At 44.0% G+C, this 20,479-nt stretch overlaps 1 protein-coding gene across 1 annotated transcript in view; it reads left to right on the top strand.

Annotated features, from left to right (window-relative positions):
- Positions 1-15,413, top strand: part of UNC93A (unc-93 homolog A) — a 429,770-nt gene extending 414,357 nt beyond the window's left edge. Inside the window, exons 6-8 of the mRNA XM_069769274.1 lie at positions 2,157-2,292; positions 4,271-4,402; positions 13,117-15,413. Coding sequence (XP_069625375.1) covers positions 2,157-2,292; positions 4,271-4,402; positions 13,117-13,376 — 528 coding nt within the window. The 3' untranslated portion in view covers positions 13,377-15,413. The remainder of the gene's footprint in view (positions 1-2,156; positions 2,293-4,270; positions 4,403-13,116) is intronic.
- The last annotated feature ends 5,066 nt before the right edge of the window (positions 15,414-20,479 follow it).

Raw genomic sequence — 20,479 nt, 5'->3', positions numbered from 1 at the left:
CAACTATCCTACCTAAAGTCCTAACAAAAAAAATGAAAATGTGATCACTTTCTGATCTGTGCCCGAATTTTGCCTTCATTGAGTAAAAATGCTTGGAAATCTGAACACAAATCCGAATGAGCTACGTACATGCAGAATTTGAGATTGGCGAATACTTTCCGAACAAGTTCACTCATCTCAACTCCTTAGTGCATTGTGCATTAGTGCATTGACTGTTCTAACATCCCCCATTTTATCTTCACCTCCTGTATGGTAATTGCCTTCCCTCCATACTGCAGTTTTAACGCTACTCCAAACTTCTAGCATTTTTCCCATAGCGTAGAGTCTTTAGTCAACAAAGAAGACAGAAAAGTTCTTCAGGAATCCAAAACCCTCCTTCCCACACCAATATCGGAGCCACTTATTTACATCCATAATCTCCCACTGCCTCGGTGGCAAGGTGAGTCGCCTGACAGGGCCGTGGGGTACTCGGTACCGGGTTCGGTCACAATTAAAGGGGTGGTCACGGTGGCAGCGACCTGGTCCGTGGCCCTGGGCGCCCAAGTAAAAGGGAAACGTCTTTTAAGGGAGTTGTAATAAAGTTTGTGTTTGTGAAGCCACCTGTGGTTCTCGGTCAGAGGGGACCGACGCTGCTTAAAGGGGTCCTCTGAGGTGATGTTACTGCAGCAAAGATGGTGACGCTACCCACAGGTGAAGCGGGATCCCCAGGGCTCCCAATGTGTATGGCAAGGGTGGTGAATGCTGGCAAATAAACAGAGAACATAAGGTTGTAACGTCTTTACCTGGTTTACTGGTGGTAGCAGGCCACAGTCCAGGGTACCAGGAACAGGTGGTGATATGGTCCGGCCGGCCTGGAGGCAAAGGTGGATCCCTCTCTCAGGTGAGGTCCATAAGCCTTCCTAATCATGCTCATATGTAGTATTCGGTCAGGGTGACCAATGCTGCTTTAAGGGCTCCGCTGGCTGATGGTATGGCAGCTGGATGGTATACCTTACCACAGGTGAAGTATGTCCCCAGGGCTTCCCGGTGTGTAGATGGTGTATGGTGAGAGGCGCAGAGAAGTACGCGGACACAAGGTTGCAGTCTCTTTACCTTTACTGAAGACTTCAGCATTCACAGTCCAGGGCACCAGATCACAGGGCAGGCAGAGTCTGGCCGGTTTGGAGGCAAGTCCAGAGTTTCCAGGTGGAAATCAGTGACCTTCCCTTGCGCTGCAGTGGTGTAGTCCCTTACTGCCTATGGCTTCATATAAGGGTCTCACAGATGTGGTGTTTCATTCTCTCTGTCCCCCATATAGGATAGGACAAAACCTATATGACTGGTGACTTGAGCCTGTTTATAGGGTCTCTTGGATAACCTGGCTCTGTAGGTGTCACCGTGCCTCCTGGGTGTGGACAGGTAAGCTGCAATTAGCTGTCCTGCTGGTCTCTGAAATAAGGCGTAGAGGTCCTTACTCCCTCGGTGTTCCGGTTACCGGGATTTGCATTTTGCGTCAATGATCCCAGTCATGACAGATTACCTTGTCTGCTTCCCTGATAATGGATTTCCTCCCTGTAAAATCCTGTCTAGCTTTACCTGAATGTCTATTTCTCCTCTGACAGGAGCACACACTACCATGGCTTTCAGATGACGTGTCTTGCTGCAGCAGTGGTGCCCCTGTACTGTCACCCTCCCTCATTTGCCAACTTAGCAAACTTGTTGGGGTGTGCAGATCATAACCAGCTTCCCTGACACTCTTCGCTCTACCCCAGCTTTGTCACTCTGAAAAGATATTTATCATTACTTCCAGAGTAGCTGACCTGTTCCTTTTTTATAGTTGGGATCCCACAGGATTGTCTAGATTGTCTCCATGAAATAACTGTAAATCTTATCTGTATAAAGAATTAAGTTTGTAGAGCCTATTTTTGGATATAACAAAATAATAATTATAATCATTGTATTCACAAAGGCAGCTATTCTGCTCTTGTTGATGAAAACATCTTAAAAAAAGCTTATTAACTTTTACAAGCTAATTGAGTGATACCCTTAGCAGCTAAGATGAGGACTTTCTGCATATTGAAAAAAAGAAATGTTTTATCTGTTGTACTGTACATTGCTTGCTGTGAAAATGGTACATGGTGTGGTTTTCTATTAATTCTTACATCTCTTGATTTTAGTCTTATGTTACCTGCTCTCTTGGGATACATTTTGTTGGATATGTGATGATTTGCTTTGCCTCAACTAATGCCATATGTTCGCTGCTATTTGGAAAACTTTCTCAATATACTGGAAGGATATTTCTTTTTACTTTTGGTAAGATCATATGCAACTATTGTAAGTACTATATATACTCGAGTATAAGCTGAGGGGGTCGGCGGGGGGGAGAGGTGGAGCGGCGTGAGTGGTGGCTGTGACATCATACTCATCCCCTCCTGACGCGGTGTCTGCATGCCCCTGCTTCTCAGATGGTCTCAGCGCCGGCAGCTCTTCCTATGTTCAGCGGTCATGTTGTACCGCTCATTAAAGTAATGAATATGGACGCGACTCCACTCCCATAGGCGTGGAGCGCATATTGATTACTTTATTGAGCAGTACCATGTGACCGCTGAACACAGGAAGAGCTGCCGGCACCGAGACCATCTGAGAAGCAGAGACCGCACCAGGAGGGTGAGTATGATGGGGGAGGGTGAGCCATGCGATATTCACCTGTCCCTGTTTCACCACCGGGCTGTGTCTTCCACATCCTCTGGCCGTAACGTTCAGGTCAGAGGGCGCAATGACGTGTTTAGTTAGCGCCCTCTGCCTGAACAGTCACTGCAGAGACCCAGAAGACTCAGCTGCGCGCGGCGGTGGAACAGGGACAGGTGAATATCGCAAGTGCCGGGAGCTTGAGCCAGTGGCAACACTGGCACCTAGCCCCCATAGCACGCCAGTGTCCCCACCTGCTCAGGACACCGGTGCCTCTCCCCCAGCGACAAGAGGTGAGTATGTCATTTTTTTTTAATCGCAGCAGCATATGGGGTATATTATTCTATGGAGCATCTTATGGGGCCATCAACCTTTATGGAGCATTATATGGGGCATATTTTTCTATGGAGCATCTTATGGGGCCCATCAAGAACTTTATGGAGCATTATATGGGGCATATTTTTCTATGGGGCCCATCTTGAACTTTATGGAGCATTATATGGGGCATATTTTTCTATTGAGCATCTTATGGGGCCATTTTTAACCTTTGTGCAGCATTATATGGGACATATTTTTTGTATGGAAGATATTATGGGGCCCATCATGAACTTTATGGAGCATTATATGGGGCTCCTGATTCAATATAGATATTCAAAAACATTTAACCTACTGATGTCTCAATTAATTTTACTTTTATTGGTATCTATTTTTATTTTTGAAATTTACCAGTAGCTGCAGCATTTCCCACCTTAGGCTTATACTTATACGTTTTCACAGTTTTTTGTGGCAAAATTAGTGGTCTCGGCTTATACTCAGGTCGGCTTATACTCGAGTATATACGGCAGCTTGGAAAATGTGTTTATTTTTTATATCTTTAAACTATTCCTAAATTCTTACTGCCTAACTAAAAATGTGAACAATCTTTCTGCCAGGAAATCTTAGTAATAAATATGTAATAAACTTGATCACTTGCTTGTGACTCTTGACAATGACAAGCAGCGGCTCTTACTCTTAGGACTGAAAGAGAACCTGTCACCAAGTTTATCCCATTTGATATGAGGTAAGGCTTGTACCTGTAAGCCCTGATATACAGCATTCTAATAAGCTGTGTATATGCCCCTAATCAGGCCTGCAAGACAATAAAAAGACCTTTTATAATACTCACCTACGGGGCAGTCTAGTCCTATATGGGTCAACGTCTTGGTCTGGTGCCTCCTGTCTTCTTGCGATGCCATCCTCCTTCTTGCTTCTTGTGGATGAAAGTGTACCCGACATAGAGCTACTGCGCAGGCGTACTTCTCCCTGCCCTGCCAATGGCAGAGTAAAGTACTACAATCTGCTGGCACAGGAAAAGGCCGAAGAGCCCCTATGCATACGCACTGCAGTACTTTACTCTGCCCTAGTTAGGGGACGGATTCTAGTCAGAATGCTGTATACAAGGGCTTAAAGGCACTGGCTTTAACCTTTTAAAGGGAACCTGTCACCAGGTTTGTTCCATATAGGTTAGAGTTCTGCTCTCCTCCCATAGGGTAGAAATGCCGATTTGTAACACTGATATTTCTAGTTTCAGGATTCACGAATTTTGTCTTTACTTCTTTACTAGCTGCAGTCACAAATCTTGCCGTTATAATTGCTTTACTACTCTGGAAGCCTCATCCAAATCAGCTTGCTATGTTCTTCATCTTTCCTGCTCTATGGGGAATGGCAGATGCTATCTGGCAGACTCAAACTAATGGTGAGTATTAAAGCATCAGCTTTTAGATATATTTATTTCTTGCTAAAATCACTTTAGTCCTGTCTGAATATACAATTTTTTCTATATGACCCTTTTCCATTTATCTATATATTCTGACAAAGTCACTGGCAAAGTACTGGAGTGGATATATGTATCAATGAGGTTATTTGCTTCAGTGATTTGAACCTAGGAATAATAATAATCTTTATTTATATACCGCCAACATATTCCGCAGCGCTTTACAGTTTAACAGTTTCATACACAAGAGTCATAAGTAACAACGTTAACAATGATACAATAATTAAAGCAAAATAAGATGACCCTGCTCATGAGACTTACAATCTATAATGAGATAGGGAGACACAAAGTATAGGTGCGCATTTAAAATGATGGTCCAGCCATCTTGAAGGAGTGGGGGATAGTTAAAGGCCGCATGAGCTGGTCACTAGCCAGTATTTGTGGTGCTGTTGGGTGTGGTGGAGTTTGATGGAGGTTTATTCTCAGATATTTGCACATAAAATGACTTTGATTAGGGAACGTGATAGGCCGCTCTGAACAAATGTGTTTTGAAGGAGTGCCTAAAACTTTGCAAGATGTGCATAATCCTAATTTCTTGGGGTAGAGCATTTCAGAGGATTGGCACAACGTGGGAGAAGTCTTGGAGCCATGAGTGGGAGGTATGAATTAGTGCAGAGGTTAGTTGAAAGTCCCTTACAGAGCGTTTCTACAAACAGAAATAAGGGAGGAGATGTTAGGGGGTGCCGCACTGTGGAGAGCTTTGTGGGTGAGAAAAAGTAGTTTGAATTGGATCCTATAATGAATGGGAATCAGAGCAACGACTGGCGAAGAGTGGACGCATCCGAGGACCGATTAGCCAGATGGATGACCCTGGCTGCTGCATTAAGAATGGACTGGAGAGGGGAAAGTCAAGTGAGGGGGAGGCCAATTAATAGAGCAATACAGTAGTCCAGGTCGGAGTGGATCAGGGCGACAGTGAGGGTTTTTCCTGCTTCCATGGTGAGAAAAGGGCGGATTCCAGAGATGTTCTTTAGGTGTAAGCGGCAAGAGCGGGCAAGAGATTCTACATGGGAGATTAAAGAAAGATTGGTGTCAAACAAAACACCAAGACAGCATGCCTGCTGCCGGGATGTTATTACATGGTGCCAAAAATGGAGAGGGAATTGTCATATTTAGGGAGGTTAGTAGATGGCGGGAGCAGAAGAAATACAGTTTTGGAGAGGCTGAGTTTCAGATAGAGAGTGGGCATGGTATTGGAGACTGCGGACAGACTGTCACTGGCGTTCTGTAGTACAGCGGGGGTAAGGCCAGGGGATGACATGTATAGTTGTGTATCATCAGCATAAAGATGGTACTGAAAGCCAAATCTATGATGGTCTGTCCAATTGGGTCGGTGTAACATAGTAACATAGTATTTAAGGTTGAAGGAAGACTTTAAGTCCATCTAGTTCAACCCATAGCCTAACCTAACATGCCCTAACATGTTGATCCAGAGGTAGGCAAAAAAATCCATGCGACAAACACTAAGCTCCACATTGGGGGAAAAAACATGTCCACGCCGCCACCGACGCGTGTTTTGCCTCTTTCTCAAGGCACCTTGAGAAAGAAGTGAAACGAGCGTCAGTGGCGGCGTGGACACGTGTCCTGACTTAGCAACATCATGGGTAAGCACGGATGAGAGCGTATAACCCTGTCCTGTTTAATGGCATAGCGCGCAGTTTACTACAGCCATTTGGATACTTGTATCATTATTACATTTTTTGTCTGGATTTAAGGGTTCTTTTCGCGGCACTTGAGCACCTTTTACCCATGAAGAGCAATAACATCTGTAGTCAGGACACTACTGTCTGTATTTTTTACTTGATCCTAGTCTATTTATATGTTGTGTTTATTACTTCAATAACTTTATATTTTTTGATTACTTTTGGACTGTACTCCAATTTTCTTATGTTTTATACTTACAATTATATTAGCAAAGGGTGGTTGGTGTATCCACTCCTTCTGATGATGTCTGTCAAAATAGACAAAAAACTGTTATGTAAGTGGTTTCTTGAAGCAAGTAAAGACCCATAAGACATGGCAAAAATCAGCCAGGGCCAATTAAGAATTTTTTCCCCATTATTATTATTCCCATACGAGAAAATTTGAATACAAATATATACACTGCTCATGAAAGTAAAGGGAACACTAACATCCCACATCCTAGATATCACTGAATGAAATATTCCAGTTGTAAATCTTTATTTATTACATAGTGCAGTGTTCCCCAACTCCGGTCCTCAAGAGCCACCAACAGGTCATGTTTTCAATATTTCCTTAGTATTGCACAGGTGATAATTGCATCACTTGGACAAGCAATAATTTCATCACCTGTGCAATACTAAGGAAATCCTGAAAACATGATCTGTTGGTGGCTCTTGAGGACCAGAGTTTGGGAACACTGACATAGAGGAATGAGTTGAGAACAATAAAACCTAAATATTATCAATGTAAATCACAACTAATATCCCACAGAGGTCTGGAATGATGCTCAAAATCAAAGTGGAAAATGAAGTTACAGGCTAATCCCACTTCAGTGGAAATGCCTCAGTTGTGTTATTTTGACAAGGGGTGCTCAAAATTGTACATGTCATTGTATATCATATACTGTAGATCTAGAAGCAGAATTTAAAAAATCATGTCTTTTTTAAAGTGAACATGTCACCAGGTTTGACCATTGTGAGATATGGCCACCACCTTTTAAGACTGATATACAGCATTCTATACTCACCTGGGGGGTGGTCGGGCCCAAGGGATGTTGCTGGTCTTGCTCGGACGCTTCCCTTCTTCTTGCAATGCCATCCTCCTTCTTGCTTCATGTGAATGACGCATCCCAACATCATCCACACACTGTTGACTATGCAAGAAAATCTCAACAGAGATGGGGGAACCAATCAATAAGTATAGATAAATATAATTTACTCATTATGATACCTATGTGTAGGACTGTAAAGTGGACTGATAGTCAAATTAAATATAAAGAGAGAAAGAAGAAAAAGAACGATCCAGCAGTCCAAAATGATGAAGAAATAAACGCTTTATTATTATTTCAAATCATCTTTTAACTTCCATCTTTTAAATTACATCTTTTTAATTATGATTCTGAATTAGACTGAATTGGACTGGAATTGACTGGAAGGTAACAGAATACCAACCACTGCAATGTTTCGATTTCTTTTCTCTTTCACCCCCATACTACTTTCCTTCTTACAATCTCCTGCAATCCCTCCACCTAGTAAGGAAATAGTCATTTCTCCCTCAATACTCCCCAGCCATCTCACCTTCTCCTCAGAACTGTTCCTCCACATACAATCCTTTTTATCCAGACACACACGCCCGCATCATGTCCTATCCTGCTCCCACCTTCTAATGATCTGTCTGCTACTCCTCATTGCTGGTGACATATCCCCAAATCCCGGCCCTCCCCAATTCATCCCCACACTCGTTTCTAACCCCCTGCCACGATCCTCTGCACGTTTTCCCAACCACGACAACCTCATACCCATTCATCCAGCCCCCACTCCCCCGCTCCCCCTACTTGGAGCACTATGGAACGCACGCTCCATCTGCAACAAACTACCATTTATCCATGACCTCTTCATCACCAACAAACTCTCCTTCCTCGGCCTCACCGAAACCTGGCTCACCCCCTCTGACTCGGCCTCTGCTGCTGCGCTCTCCTATGGCGGATTCCACCTCTCTCACACCCCTCGCCCCAGCAACAAACGCGGTGGAGGAGTTGGCTTGCTCCTGTCCGACACCTGCTTCTTTACTCCAATACCGCTACCACCCTCCGCTTCTCTTCCCTCGTTTGAGGTGCACTCTGTCCGCATCTATTCCCCCTCCAACCTCCAGCTGGCTGTCATCTACCGCCCCCCAGAACTAGCCATCTCCACCTTTCTCGACCACTTCACCACATGGCTACTTCATTTCCTCTCTGTTGACATCCCCACTATCATCATGGGTGATTTCAATGTCCCCATTGACACTTTCACCTCAGCTGCCTCTAAACTTTTATTACTGACTGCCTCCTTCGGCCTCACTCAATGGTCCTCTGAGGCCACTCACAAAGATGGCCACACGCTGGACCTCATCTTCACCCGCCTCTGCTCCCTTACTAACCTCACTAACACACCCCTCCCCCTGTCTGACCACAACCTACTGACATTCTCGTCCCTCTCCTCTCCTAGTGTGCAACCCCCACTACACAAACTCACTCACCTTCACAGAAATCTCAAACATCTCAACTTACAATCACTCTCTGAGTCCCTTCTCCCTCTCACAGACATAGCTTCCCTTCATGACACAGATGCTGCTGCCACTTTTTATAACACCACAATAACAGCAACACTCGATTCGGCCGCCCCACTCATGCATAGTAAAACTCGTACAATTAACAGGCAGCCCTGGCTGACCAGCCTGACCAAAGAATTGAGACGGGCTTCCAGGATTGCTGAGCGGAGATGGAAGCGATCCCACTCTGCCGACCACTTCACTGCATACAAGCAGTCCCTCGCCAGCTTCAAGTCTGCGCTCACTGCCGCAAAACAAACTTACTTCTCATCCCTCATATCCTCCCTGTCCCACAACCCTAAACAGCTTTTCAACACTTTCAATTCTCTACTCCGTCCCCCCGCACCTCCTCCCTCCCCCCTCATTTCTGCTGATGACTTCGCCTCTTTCTTTAAACAGAAGATCGATACGATCAGAGAAAGCTTTGGCCCACAGCGCCCACTACCCCTCTTAGCTACTCAACCCTGCTCCTCAAAAACCAGCTTCTCCACCATGACAGAAGATCAGCTCTCCACCCTCCTGTCAAGATCACACCTCACCACCTGCACGCTTGACCCGCTCCCATCCTACCTCATCCCTAACCTTTCCACGGTCTTCATCCCAACCCTAACGCACCTCTTCAACCTCTCACTCACAACAGGTGTCTTTCCCTCATCCTTCAAGCATGCCAAGATCACACCCATCCTCAAAAAGCCCTCCCTCGACCCATCCTCTGTGTCTAGCTATCGCCCGATATCTCTTCTCCCTTATGCCTCTAAATTGCTGGAGCAACACGTCCATCTTGAACTGTCCTCCCACCTCTCCTCCTGCTCCCTCTTTGATCGGTTACAATCAGGCTTCCGTTCCCATCACTCAACTGAATCTGCCCTAACTAAAGTCACCAATGACCTACTAACTGCCAGGAGCAAGCAACACTACTCTGTCCTCCTTCTCCTGGACCTGTCTTCTGCCTTTGACACTGTAGACCACTCCCTTTTGCTACAAATCCTCTCATCCCTTGGCATCACAGACTTGGCCCTTTCCTGGATCTCGTCATATCTGACAGACCGAACATTCAGTGTCTTCCTCCCCCACACCACATCCTCACTTCGCCCCTTGTCAGTCGGTGTTCCTCAAGGCTCTGTTCTAGGACCCCTACTCTTCTCCATCTACACTTTCGGCCTGGGACAGCTCATAGAATCCCACGGTTTGCAGTACCATCTCTACGCTGATGACACGCAGATCTACCTCTCCGGACCTGACCTCTCCTCCTTGCTTACCAAAATCCCGCACTGTCTGTCTGCCATTTCAGCCTTCTTTTCTGCTCGCTTTCTACAACTGAACATGGACAAAACAGAATTCATCATCTTTCCCCCATCTCACTCTACCCCTCCACCAGACCTATCCATCAATGTCAACGGCTGCTCACTATCCCCAGTCCCACACGCCCGGTGCCTCGGGGTGATCCTCGACTCTGCCCTCTCTTTCAAGCCACATATCCAAGCCCTTGCCTCCTCCTGTCGTCTCAAACTCAAAAATATTTCCCGGATCCGTGCTTTCCTTGACCGCAACACTGCAAAAACGCTAGTGCATGCCCTTATCATCTCCCGCCTCGACTACTGCAACCTCCTACTCTGTGGCCTCCCCTCTAGCACTCTGGCACCACTCCAATCCATCCTACACTCTGCTGCCCGACTAATCCACCTGTCCCCCCGCTATTCCCCAGCTTCTCCCCTGTGTCAAGCCCTTCACTGGCTTCCTATCGCCCAGAGACTCCAGTTCAAAACCCTCACACTGACATACAAAGCCATCCACAACCTGTCTCCTCCATACATCTGTGACATGGTCTCCCGGTACCTACCTACACGCAACCTCCGATCCTCCCAAGACCTCCTTCTCTACTCCCCTCTCATCTCTTCTTCCCATAACCGCATCCAAGACTTCTCCCGTGCTTCCCCCATACTCTGGAACTCTCTACCCCAACACATCAGACTCACGCCTACCATAGAAACCTTCAAAAAGAACCTGAAGACTCATCTCTTCCGACAAGCCTACAGCCTGCAGTGATCCTCAACCTACTGAACAGCCGCACAGCCAGCTCTTCCCTCTCCTAGTGTATCCTCACCCACCCCCTGCAGACTGTGAGCCCTCGCGGGCAGGGTCCTCCCTCTTTATGAACTCGTGTGCCTTGTTATCTGCTCATGTTTAATGTATTTGTCTATATTTGCCCCGTATTCACATGTAAAGCGCCATGGAATAAATGGCGCTATAAAAATGCATAATAATAAAACAAATTTCACACACAGTGGTATGGTAATCATGAACAGGTAGAGTATGCATAGAATGCACTTAGGCATTCAACATTTAGTGTAGTGCATAAAGCATAAACATTAAGGTTCTTAGAAGCATACCTGGTAAGGACACCATATGAAAGAGGGCACAGCAGCATGTGCATCTGCTCCGACACGCGTTTCAGAATTGCCTTCGTCAGTGTTGACTATGGCAGAGTAAAGCACTGCAATGCGCACATGCTGGGGCATTTTTTAACTTTCTGGCACATGTGCTCTGCAGTATTTTGCTTTGTCCTCAACATGACAGAGAAGTACTCATGTGCAGGAGCTCGGTGTCAGGGAGATTGTGTGGGTGAAGTGGAGATACCTCATCCACACGAAGCAAAAAGGAGAATAGTATTACAAGAAGAATGGAGGCGCTGGACCTAGGCCAGCGACACTCCTTGGACCTGACCACTGCCCAGGTAAGTATAAGAAAAGCTGTTTATCTTGTCATTCATGTCAGATTGAGGAAAGATATATAGCATTATAGAATGCCCTGAGAGGTGGTGGTGGTGTATCTTATATCTAGCAAACCTTGTGACAGGTTTCCTTTAAGCTGGTTTTCTTAGGTTATGTTGGGCCAAAAGAATTGGTATATTAGGACATCTGTGGTTGTATGCAGGTACTTCTTAAGGTGTACAGAGCTGAAGTGTCATGAGCCAGTCCGGAGTTTGTTTTCTTCTATTCTCTGTCTGGGCTGGTCAAGCGGGGTTAACCCCCTTTGCCTCATTTTGGAGCGGGCTGGGCTTTTTCAGTCCTCTGCAGTCTGCTGGCCAGTAGCAGTGATACTTCATGCTTCCAAGCTAGAGCAGCTGACCCGTATACTCTGGTGATCCTTCTGCCTCTGACCTCCCGTATTTGTGTGAGACTTGTACCCTATCCCTGTCTTAGTGTTCATCTGATGGTTTTCCTTACAGTGTATGACTCGGCCTGATCTCTGTACCCCGCCTCTTGCTTTCTGTCTCTGATATCTTCTGGCTTGTACCCCAACTTTGTCTTACATCTCACGTTTTGGATAGCACGCTCCCATTTGGCTCTGACTTCTGGTTTGTCTCTGACTTCATGCATCCTGCGACCTCTGGTACTTCTGCTCCTGACAGTTTCTGACTCTGCTTGTCTGACCACTCTTTTGTTACCTGTGACACCTGTGCGGCTGCTCAGTGTTGCTATGCTGTAAGTGTGCAACCTCTGTTCCCTCACCAGCACCCCTTGTGGAGGTTGCGCTAAACTGCACTGCAGCCACATCGCATGAAGAACATTGAAAATGATAGAGAAGTGCACACTTGCAGACTCAGTGTGACTGTAAAATCATTGATCTGTGACATACTTTAGTATAGCACCTTAAAATATTTTATTCTTGACACACTGGAAAGAAGGAAGGCAGTTTAATAGACCTATCTCTTAATTTTGCTATTGAGGAAAAGCTTGTGTAACAGATAAAGTGTGCTTATGATATGCAAATTGCCTCTTCTGAGAAAAAGAGGACTTAAACTCTATAGCGCCACCTGTTGGAAGTAGCGATCCTACAAGTCACAATCAACTCTTTAACGAGTCGTGCAATATGACTTAGGATAAAAGCCAAATCAGTATCTCAATTTGCAGACACGGTGTTTCGGGCTGTTGGCCCTCGTCAATGTGAAGCATGAGAACTAATTTGGCTAGGTGAGAGGCTCTGGACTGGGGTCTAAGGGGTATCGTTTCTCCTTATGGAGAGTGACATACCATCTCTGGCTTGTCAAGGTAAGGAGGCTTATTCGCCGTGCAATGCTCCTCTGGGAAATATAATATGCAAAAGGCCTCTTCTGAGAAAACCTATATAATGTCAATGGGGCCTTTATAGAGAACATGTAATTTTTGCTTATCTACACTGTTATGTTTACTATCTATGTTCTTATCAATACTATAGCTATCTACACTTATGTATGTATACTATTCAATGATTATGAACATTGAGGTAATTTTGTATTTGTGAACGTTTTGCATGACTTTGTATATTTTAATTTACCTACCTTAAACTGGTGTTAAATCATTAAAACATTTCTTATTTTACAGCACTTTATGGAGTATTATTTGATGACCACAAAGAAGCTGGCTTTGCCAATTATCGTCTATGGGAGTCTTTAGGATTTGTGATAGCATATGGATACAGCACTTTTTTATGTGTGTCAGTAAAATTATACATTTTGATTGCTGTGCTGGTACTTGGAATGGTACTTTATGGATGTGTAGAATATAATGAATGTAAAAAATCGTCTGGCAAAATGGTTAAACAAGAATCAGATGAATCTATGAATAAACAGACTGCAATGTAGCATTTGTTGTAATGTTACTAGAATATTGAAGGTTCCACATAACTAATTGGATATGTTCAGCAAAGCTGAGTGGGTAAATACTTGTATCATTAGAATGAGCATTTGAGCAAGAACATTTCAAATATTATTGTTATAATTATGCAAGTTCTGGAATTTGATAGTTTTTAATTCCGTGAGCAAATAAGTGAATATGCATTACATAAGAATACCCCAACCAACAATCTTCTCTCACATTATATAAAACCCTTCCTGTAAATTGAGTTTGGATTGACAAAGGTATTGTATACAGTACAGACCAAAAGTTTGGACACGCCTTCTCATTTAAAGATTTTTCTGTATTTTCATGACTATGAAAATTGTAAATTCACACTGAAGGCATCAAAACTATGAATTAACACATGTGGAATTATATACTTAACAAAAAAGTGTGAAACAACTGAAAATATGTCTTATATGCTGGGTTCTTCAAAGTAGCCACCTTTTGCTTTGATAACTGCTTTGCACACTCTTGGCATTCTCTTGATGGGTTTCAAGAGGTAGTGACCGGAAATGGTTTTCACTTCACAGGTGTGCCCTATCAAGTTTAATAAGTGGGATTTCTTGCCTTCTAAATTGGGTTGGGACCATCAGTTGTGTTGAGCAGAAGTCTGGTGGATACACAGCTGATAGTCCTACTAAATAGACTGTTAGAATTTGTATTATGGCAAGAAAAAAGCAGCTAAGCAAAGAAAAATGAGTGGCCATCATTACTTTAAGAAATGAAGGTCAGTCAGTGTGAAAAATTGGGCAAACTTTGAAAGAGCTCGCAAGTGCAGTGCCAAAAACCATCAAGCGCTACAAAAAAACTGGCTCACATGAGGACCGCCCCTGGAAAGGAAGACCAAGAGTCACCTCTGCTTCTGAGTGAGGATAAGTTTATCCGAGTCACCAGCCTCAGAAATCGCAGGTTAACAGCAGCTCAGATTAGAGACCAGGTCAATGCCACACAGAGTTCTAGCAGCAGACACATCTCTATAACAACTGTTAAGAGGAGACTTTGTGCAGCAGGCATTCATGGTAAAATAGCTGCTAGAAAACCACTGCTAAGGACAGGCAACAAGCAGAAGAGACTTGTTTGGGCTAAAGAACACAAGGAATGGGCATTAGACCAGTGGAAATCTGTGCTTTGGTCTGATTTGAGATCTTTGGTTCCAACCACTGTGTCTTTGTGCGACGCAGAAAAGGTGAATGGATGAACTCTATATGCCTGGTTCCAACCGTGAAGCATGGAGGAGGAGGTGTGATGGTGTGCGGGTGCTTTGCTGGTGACACTGTTGGGGATTTATTCAAAATTGAAGGCATACTGAACCAACATGGCTACCACAGCATCTTGCAGTGGCATGCTATTCCATCCAGTTTGCGTTTAGTTGGACCATCATTTATTTTTCAACAGGACAATGACCCCAAACACACCTCCAGGCTGTGTAACGGCTATTTGACCAAGAAGGAGAGTGATGGTGTGCTTCGCCAGATGACCTGGCCTCCACAGTCACCAGACCTGAACCCAATCGAGATGGTTTGGGGTGAGCTGGACCGCAGAGTGAAGGCAAAAGGGCCAACAAGTGCTAAGAATCTCTGGGAACTCCTTCAAGATTGTTGGAAGTCCATTTCCAGTGACTACCTCTTGAAGCTCATGAAGAGAATGCCAAGAGTGTGCAAAGCAGTCATCAAAGCAAAAGGTGGCTACTTTGAAGAACCTGGAATATAAGACATATTTCAGTTGTTTCACACTTCTTTGTTAAGTATATAATTTCACATGTGTTAATTCATAGTTTTGATGCCTTCAGTGTAAATTTACAATTTTCATAGTCATGAAAATACAGAAAAATCTTTAAATGAGAAGGTGTGTCCAAACTTTTGGTCTGTACTGTATATAATTATAAAATACACAAATTTATGTTTATATGATTATTACACATTTGTCTTAATTCCAACTATTCAGTGTTAATAAAGAATAATGTTTTTAATAATGTAAATAAAGGCATTTTGTTAAAGTGTTATACCTTATTTTATTGTAAAAGCAGGATATCTATCATATACTGACTTTAGTTAACTTATTTGTGAAAGTTTGTTAATTTGAATATTCTTTATTGTCGCTAATAGTTAAACAAAAAATGAAAAAGGGGGATACAGCTGACCAGTCAAGCATCTTATTTACTAGGAAATCTAGAGTTATGATCCCTGTCCGATGGATAGAAGCTCCTGGATAAAGGAGCAACAGTAGTATATTAAAGGGACACTGTCACCTGAATTTGGAGGGAACAATCTTCAGCCATGGAGGCGGGGTTTTGGGGTTTTTGATTCACCCTTTCCTTACCCGCTGGCTGCATGCTGGCTGCAATATTGGATTGAAGTTCATTCTCTGTCCTCCGTAGTACATGCCTGCACAAGGTAATCTTGCCTTGCGCAGGCATATACTATGGAGGACAGAGAATGAACTTCAATCCAATATTGCAGCCAGCATGCAGCCAGCGGGTAAGGAAAGGGTGAATCAAAAACCCAAAAACCCCGCCTCCATGGCTGAAGATTGTTCCCTCCAAATTCAGGTGACAGTGTCCCTTTAAAATAAAAAAGACAAAATTCCAGAACCCTGTGTAAAAAATTTTAATCCTTTATTTAGTGATAAATAGAAACACAAAAAAAGCCATATACAGCAGTCATATTCAGAGCCTGTCGAACCCTTGAGCCTGTGTTTTGTGGTCGGTTTCTCTGTCCACTGAGCCACACCAGTCACACATTTTCTCTGGGTGTTTAGGTTCTATTATTCTGGTTGTAGCCTATTTAGAGTAACAAAGGTGTTTTAATTGTTCTGCCCTATCACCTTTCTGTCCCCCTTCTGGCATTTCCTTCTAGTGATAGTTTCTTTTGAATGTTCAGCCATTCTGCTATAGCATAAAGCCAGTTAGTGAAATTCTAGCTAGTGTTAATGTCCTTGCTGTTTCTGTTCTTTGCTTTGCACCTTCCTTATCTATCTTTTTATGAAGCAGGCAGCATATAATCTAACATTATGTACTCTGTGCTTTATTTAGAATTTTGTGGTTTGCTTTACTTACTTTGGAATCTTTCTTTTATTAAGCACACTTTTCTTTTTGTAGGTAATTCAGACTTTGCTCTGTCCTCCAGTTCTTTAAGAGGAACCTGAAGCACTTGACGGCTTTTCAGGGAGCATAGTTCTGACCTGCCATCTTTTAGTTTGTGGTTAATGCTATCTCTGCTCATCCAGGTACCTTTAGCGACTGCTAGTCAGGATCTCTAGTCTGTACAGGAATCGGTAGGGTTAGTTGCAGTTTTTAGTTTGTTACTTATTTTACTGAATGAATTGCTACTCAATCATAATAGATGCAAACCTATAATGCCCTAGGCAATAACACAGAGGCCCATAAGTAATGAATATACCTACAAAGAAGAATATACTCCAGCAACTTCACAAAGCTAACCACCTTCATGACCAGGCCAAGTTTTACCATTCTGACCAGGGATAATTTATGTCATAATAACTGTAGAACGCTTCAATGGATCCCACTAATTCTGAGGCTGTTTTTTCATGACATATTGTACTTCGTGAACATGTAAGATTTATTTGATATGACTTAAGATCATTTGTGAAAAAATGGAAATTTGTTAAAGACTTGGAAAATTTTGCAATTTTCAAACTTTTATTTTTTATGTGTCTAAATCAGAAAGTTATATCACACAAAAAGTGCATAAATAACATTTCCCACATCACATTTTAAGTGACTTTGATGGGCCTACAAGACAGAAAATACTCAAAATGGACACCATTTTAAAAGATGAACCCCTCAAGGTGCTCAAAACCACATTAAAGAAGGTTATCAACCCTTCAGGAGCTTCACAGCAATTTATGCCTGTAGTTGAAGACATGTCGATCCCTATTATATTATTTCTACTCTTGTGAAAATTGATGCCACTTTGGTGGTGTCTACCAGTAATTTTTGGAAATGTTGAGAGTCCTGATTGGGTCTCTCCATCTGCTGGGTTGGCTGTAGTGAAAGAGATATCATTCTCCATTATACATTTTCTACTCTGGTGAAATTGATGCCACTCCAGTGGTGTCAGGGCCTAATTTTTGGAAATGTGAATACTTATTGCTGGGTGTCTATGTGATGGGTTGGCTGTAGTGGAAGAGATGTCAATCTCTATTATACTATTTCTACTCTTGTCAAATTGATGCAACTTTGATGGGGTCTGCCAATAATTTTTGGAAATGTGGAGAGTTCTGTTGGGTGTCTTTCATGCATGTTGCCTGTAGCAATAGGCCCCCAAGACCATCAGGCCTCCACTTCCTTGGAGTCAACTACCCATGTTAGTACTATCTTTAGATGTTTCTGACAATAGTAGTCTACCTGAGTGTGGCAGAGCATGAAACAAAGTTGAGCTGTTTCATGTGGTATTAGGGCTTCAAGCATAGCAAGCCTACACCGATCCTTCACCCACCGCATCTTACTTTGATGTTCAATTCTAAGCTGTAAATGCTGGCCTAGACTCCAATACCTCATGCATGGATGATTGCTGCCGTGCCATGCTACAGTTTATACTGTGGGTGAATTGAGGCCACTTGTCTGGTGTCTGTCCCTGATATGTTTGGCAGCTTTTGGGCCCGTTTGAAAGTGTTGTGTATGTGTTTGTTTTTGTCTCCCAATGACTTGAATGGCGTGCAAACCTTGAAAAATTTGGAAGCCACACTATCTATCAGGGCTCAAATGGAAAGACCCAAAAGTGGACCCTCTGGGTTATAGTTCTAGAGCCCCCAAGGGCGAGCGGACCTGATGGAACCACCTCCAATACAGGGAGCGTTAGGGGAAGGCCTAAGGGGGATGGAACCACAACGGCTGGAGCCAAAGGGGTGACTAAGGGTAAATAAAGAGAGGGAAGAAACTGGGGTATGGGGTATGGAGGCGGTAGATGAGAACAGTGAACAAATGGAAGCTATGGAATATGGGAGGTAGATGGGACCAGGAGAACCAGAGATGGAGTAGTGGCACGATGCTGCAAGAGAGGAACAAAAAGGTAATGACTAGCAGGAATAAATGGAACTGGTAGGAATGAGTGGACAAAGGGCAGGTATGGCTGAGACATTGAGCAGGCACGGCAGAGACATGGAACTGATACGACAGAGACACAGGGCAGGTACGGCTGAGGCGCCGAGCTGGTACGGCTGAGACACGGGGCAGACACGGGTGAGACACAGGGCTGGTACAGCTGAGACAGGAAGAGAGAATAGAGAAAGGGAACCAGGGAACAAGGGAGTACGCCAGCAGGAAAGCTAGCGTAACCACAATAGATAACCAGGCATCTTACCTGTGCCGACAACGAGAAGAAATACCCGATGAGCGCCGCCATAATGGGGCAGAGCCAGCGGGTCGTGACCTCCCATAGGGCTTAGCGGTGGGAAATGCACTGTGACCCTGCGAAGACAGACGGGGAGCGGCGAGGGACCCCGTCGGAGACGTTTCGGAGGCAGGCGACGGACGGGTGAGTATCCGCAGATGTGACAGTACCCTCCTGCTTACTCCCCCTCTTTTTAATGCTAGAGAGGAACCTCCTCATGATATGAGGAGCATTGATGTTCTCCAGGGGCTCCCACGATCTCTCCTCAGGACCAAATCCCTTTCAATCAATCAGAAAAAAGGTCCGCCTTCTAACAACCTTTTTGGCTAGAATATCTTTTACATCAAAGACATCATCCGAAGTGCTGGGTTGGGGAATGCGAGGAGGAGAAGAGTGAAAGCGATTAAACACTGCAGGTTTAAGAAGCGAGACATGAAAAGAATTGGGAATTCATAGCGAGGCAGGCAATTTCAATTTGTAGGCCACATCATTGATGCGACTTAAGACCTCAAAGGGACCAATGTAGCATGGACCTAGTTCATGAGAGGGTAACTTATGTCTAATATAGTGTGAAGAAAGCCAAACCTTATCGCCAGGAAGAAATGGAGTAGCGTCCATGCGTTTCTTATCAGCGTACCGCTTCATCCTACAACTGGCCTTTTCAAGAGCCTCTTTAGTCTCCCTCCAAATTTTAGAGAATTCCAAGGACAAGGAGTCTGCCACCGGTACACCCGAGGTGGGGGAAATGGGAAGTGGAATGCCAGGATGTTGCCCAAAGACCACAAAGAAAGGTGACATGGAAGAGGATTCACTGGGATGATTGTTGTAAGCGAACTCTGCCCATGGGAGAAGAGAGACGCAATCATTCTGATGAGCGCTGGAGAAATGCCGAAGGTAGGAGGCTAAAACTTGATTGACTCGTTCCACTTGACCATTAGACTGTGGATGATAGGCGGAAGAGAAGTCCAGTTTTACCTTCATTAGTCCGCAAAGAGCTCTCCAGAAACTAGAGGTGAATTGGACACCTCGGTCAGAAATAATATGCTGTGGAAAGCATTGAAATCGGAAGACATGATGTACAAAAATCTTCACTAACTTGGGAGCAGAAGGCAGACCAGGCAATGAAACTAAGTGATCCAGACAATAGGGAAACTTGGCACTCAAAAATACTTTAGCGTGGATAGTTATTTATTCAATGTGCATCCATAGAGACAAAAGTTGAACATTTTTGGTCCACATCCGGACCTTCATCAGAACAATTATACTGGTATACTGGGAAATACGTATATTCTGTCAAAACTGGTTCCAACAGAGTTTTCAAAGAAGCCTGGATGCGAAGAGGAATCCCGAGTGTGTCTGCGCACATGCAGGGCGACAGAAGTCGCGTGGTGTGTCTGCGCCCTCCATGTGCGTGAACACACTCAGGATTCCTCTTCGCATCCAGGCTTCTTTGAAAACTTTGTTGGAACCAGTTTTGACAGGATATACAGTGGGGCAAAAAAGTATTTAGTCAGTCAGCAATAGTGCAAGTTCCACCACTTAAAAAGATGAGAGGCGTCTGTAATTTACATCATAGGTAGACCTCAACTATGGGAGACAAACTGAGAAAAAAAAAATCCAGAAAATCACATTGTCTGTTTTTTTAACATTTTATTTGCATATTATGGTGGAAAATAAGTATTTGGTCAGAAACAAAATTTCATCTCAATACTTTG

This window comes from Ranitomeya imitator, chromosome 5, assembly GCF_032444005.1.
Source record: "Ranitomeya imitator isolate aRanImi1 chromosome 5, aRanImi1.pri, whole genome shotgun sequence".
Lineage (NCBI taxonomy): Eukaryota > Metazoa > Chordata > Amphibia > Anura > Dendrobatidae > Ranitomeya > Ranitomeya imitator.
The sequence above is the reverse complement of the archived record's forward strand: the minus strand, read 5'-3'. Positions and strand labels throughout refer to the sequence as shown.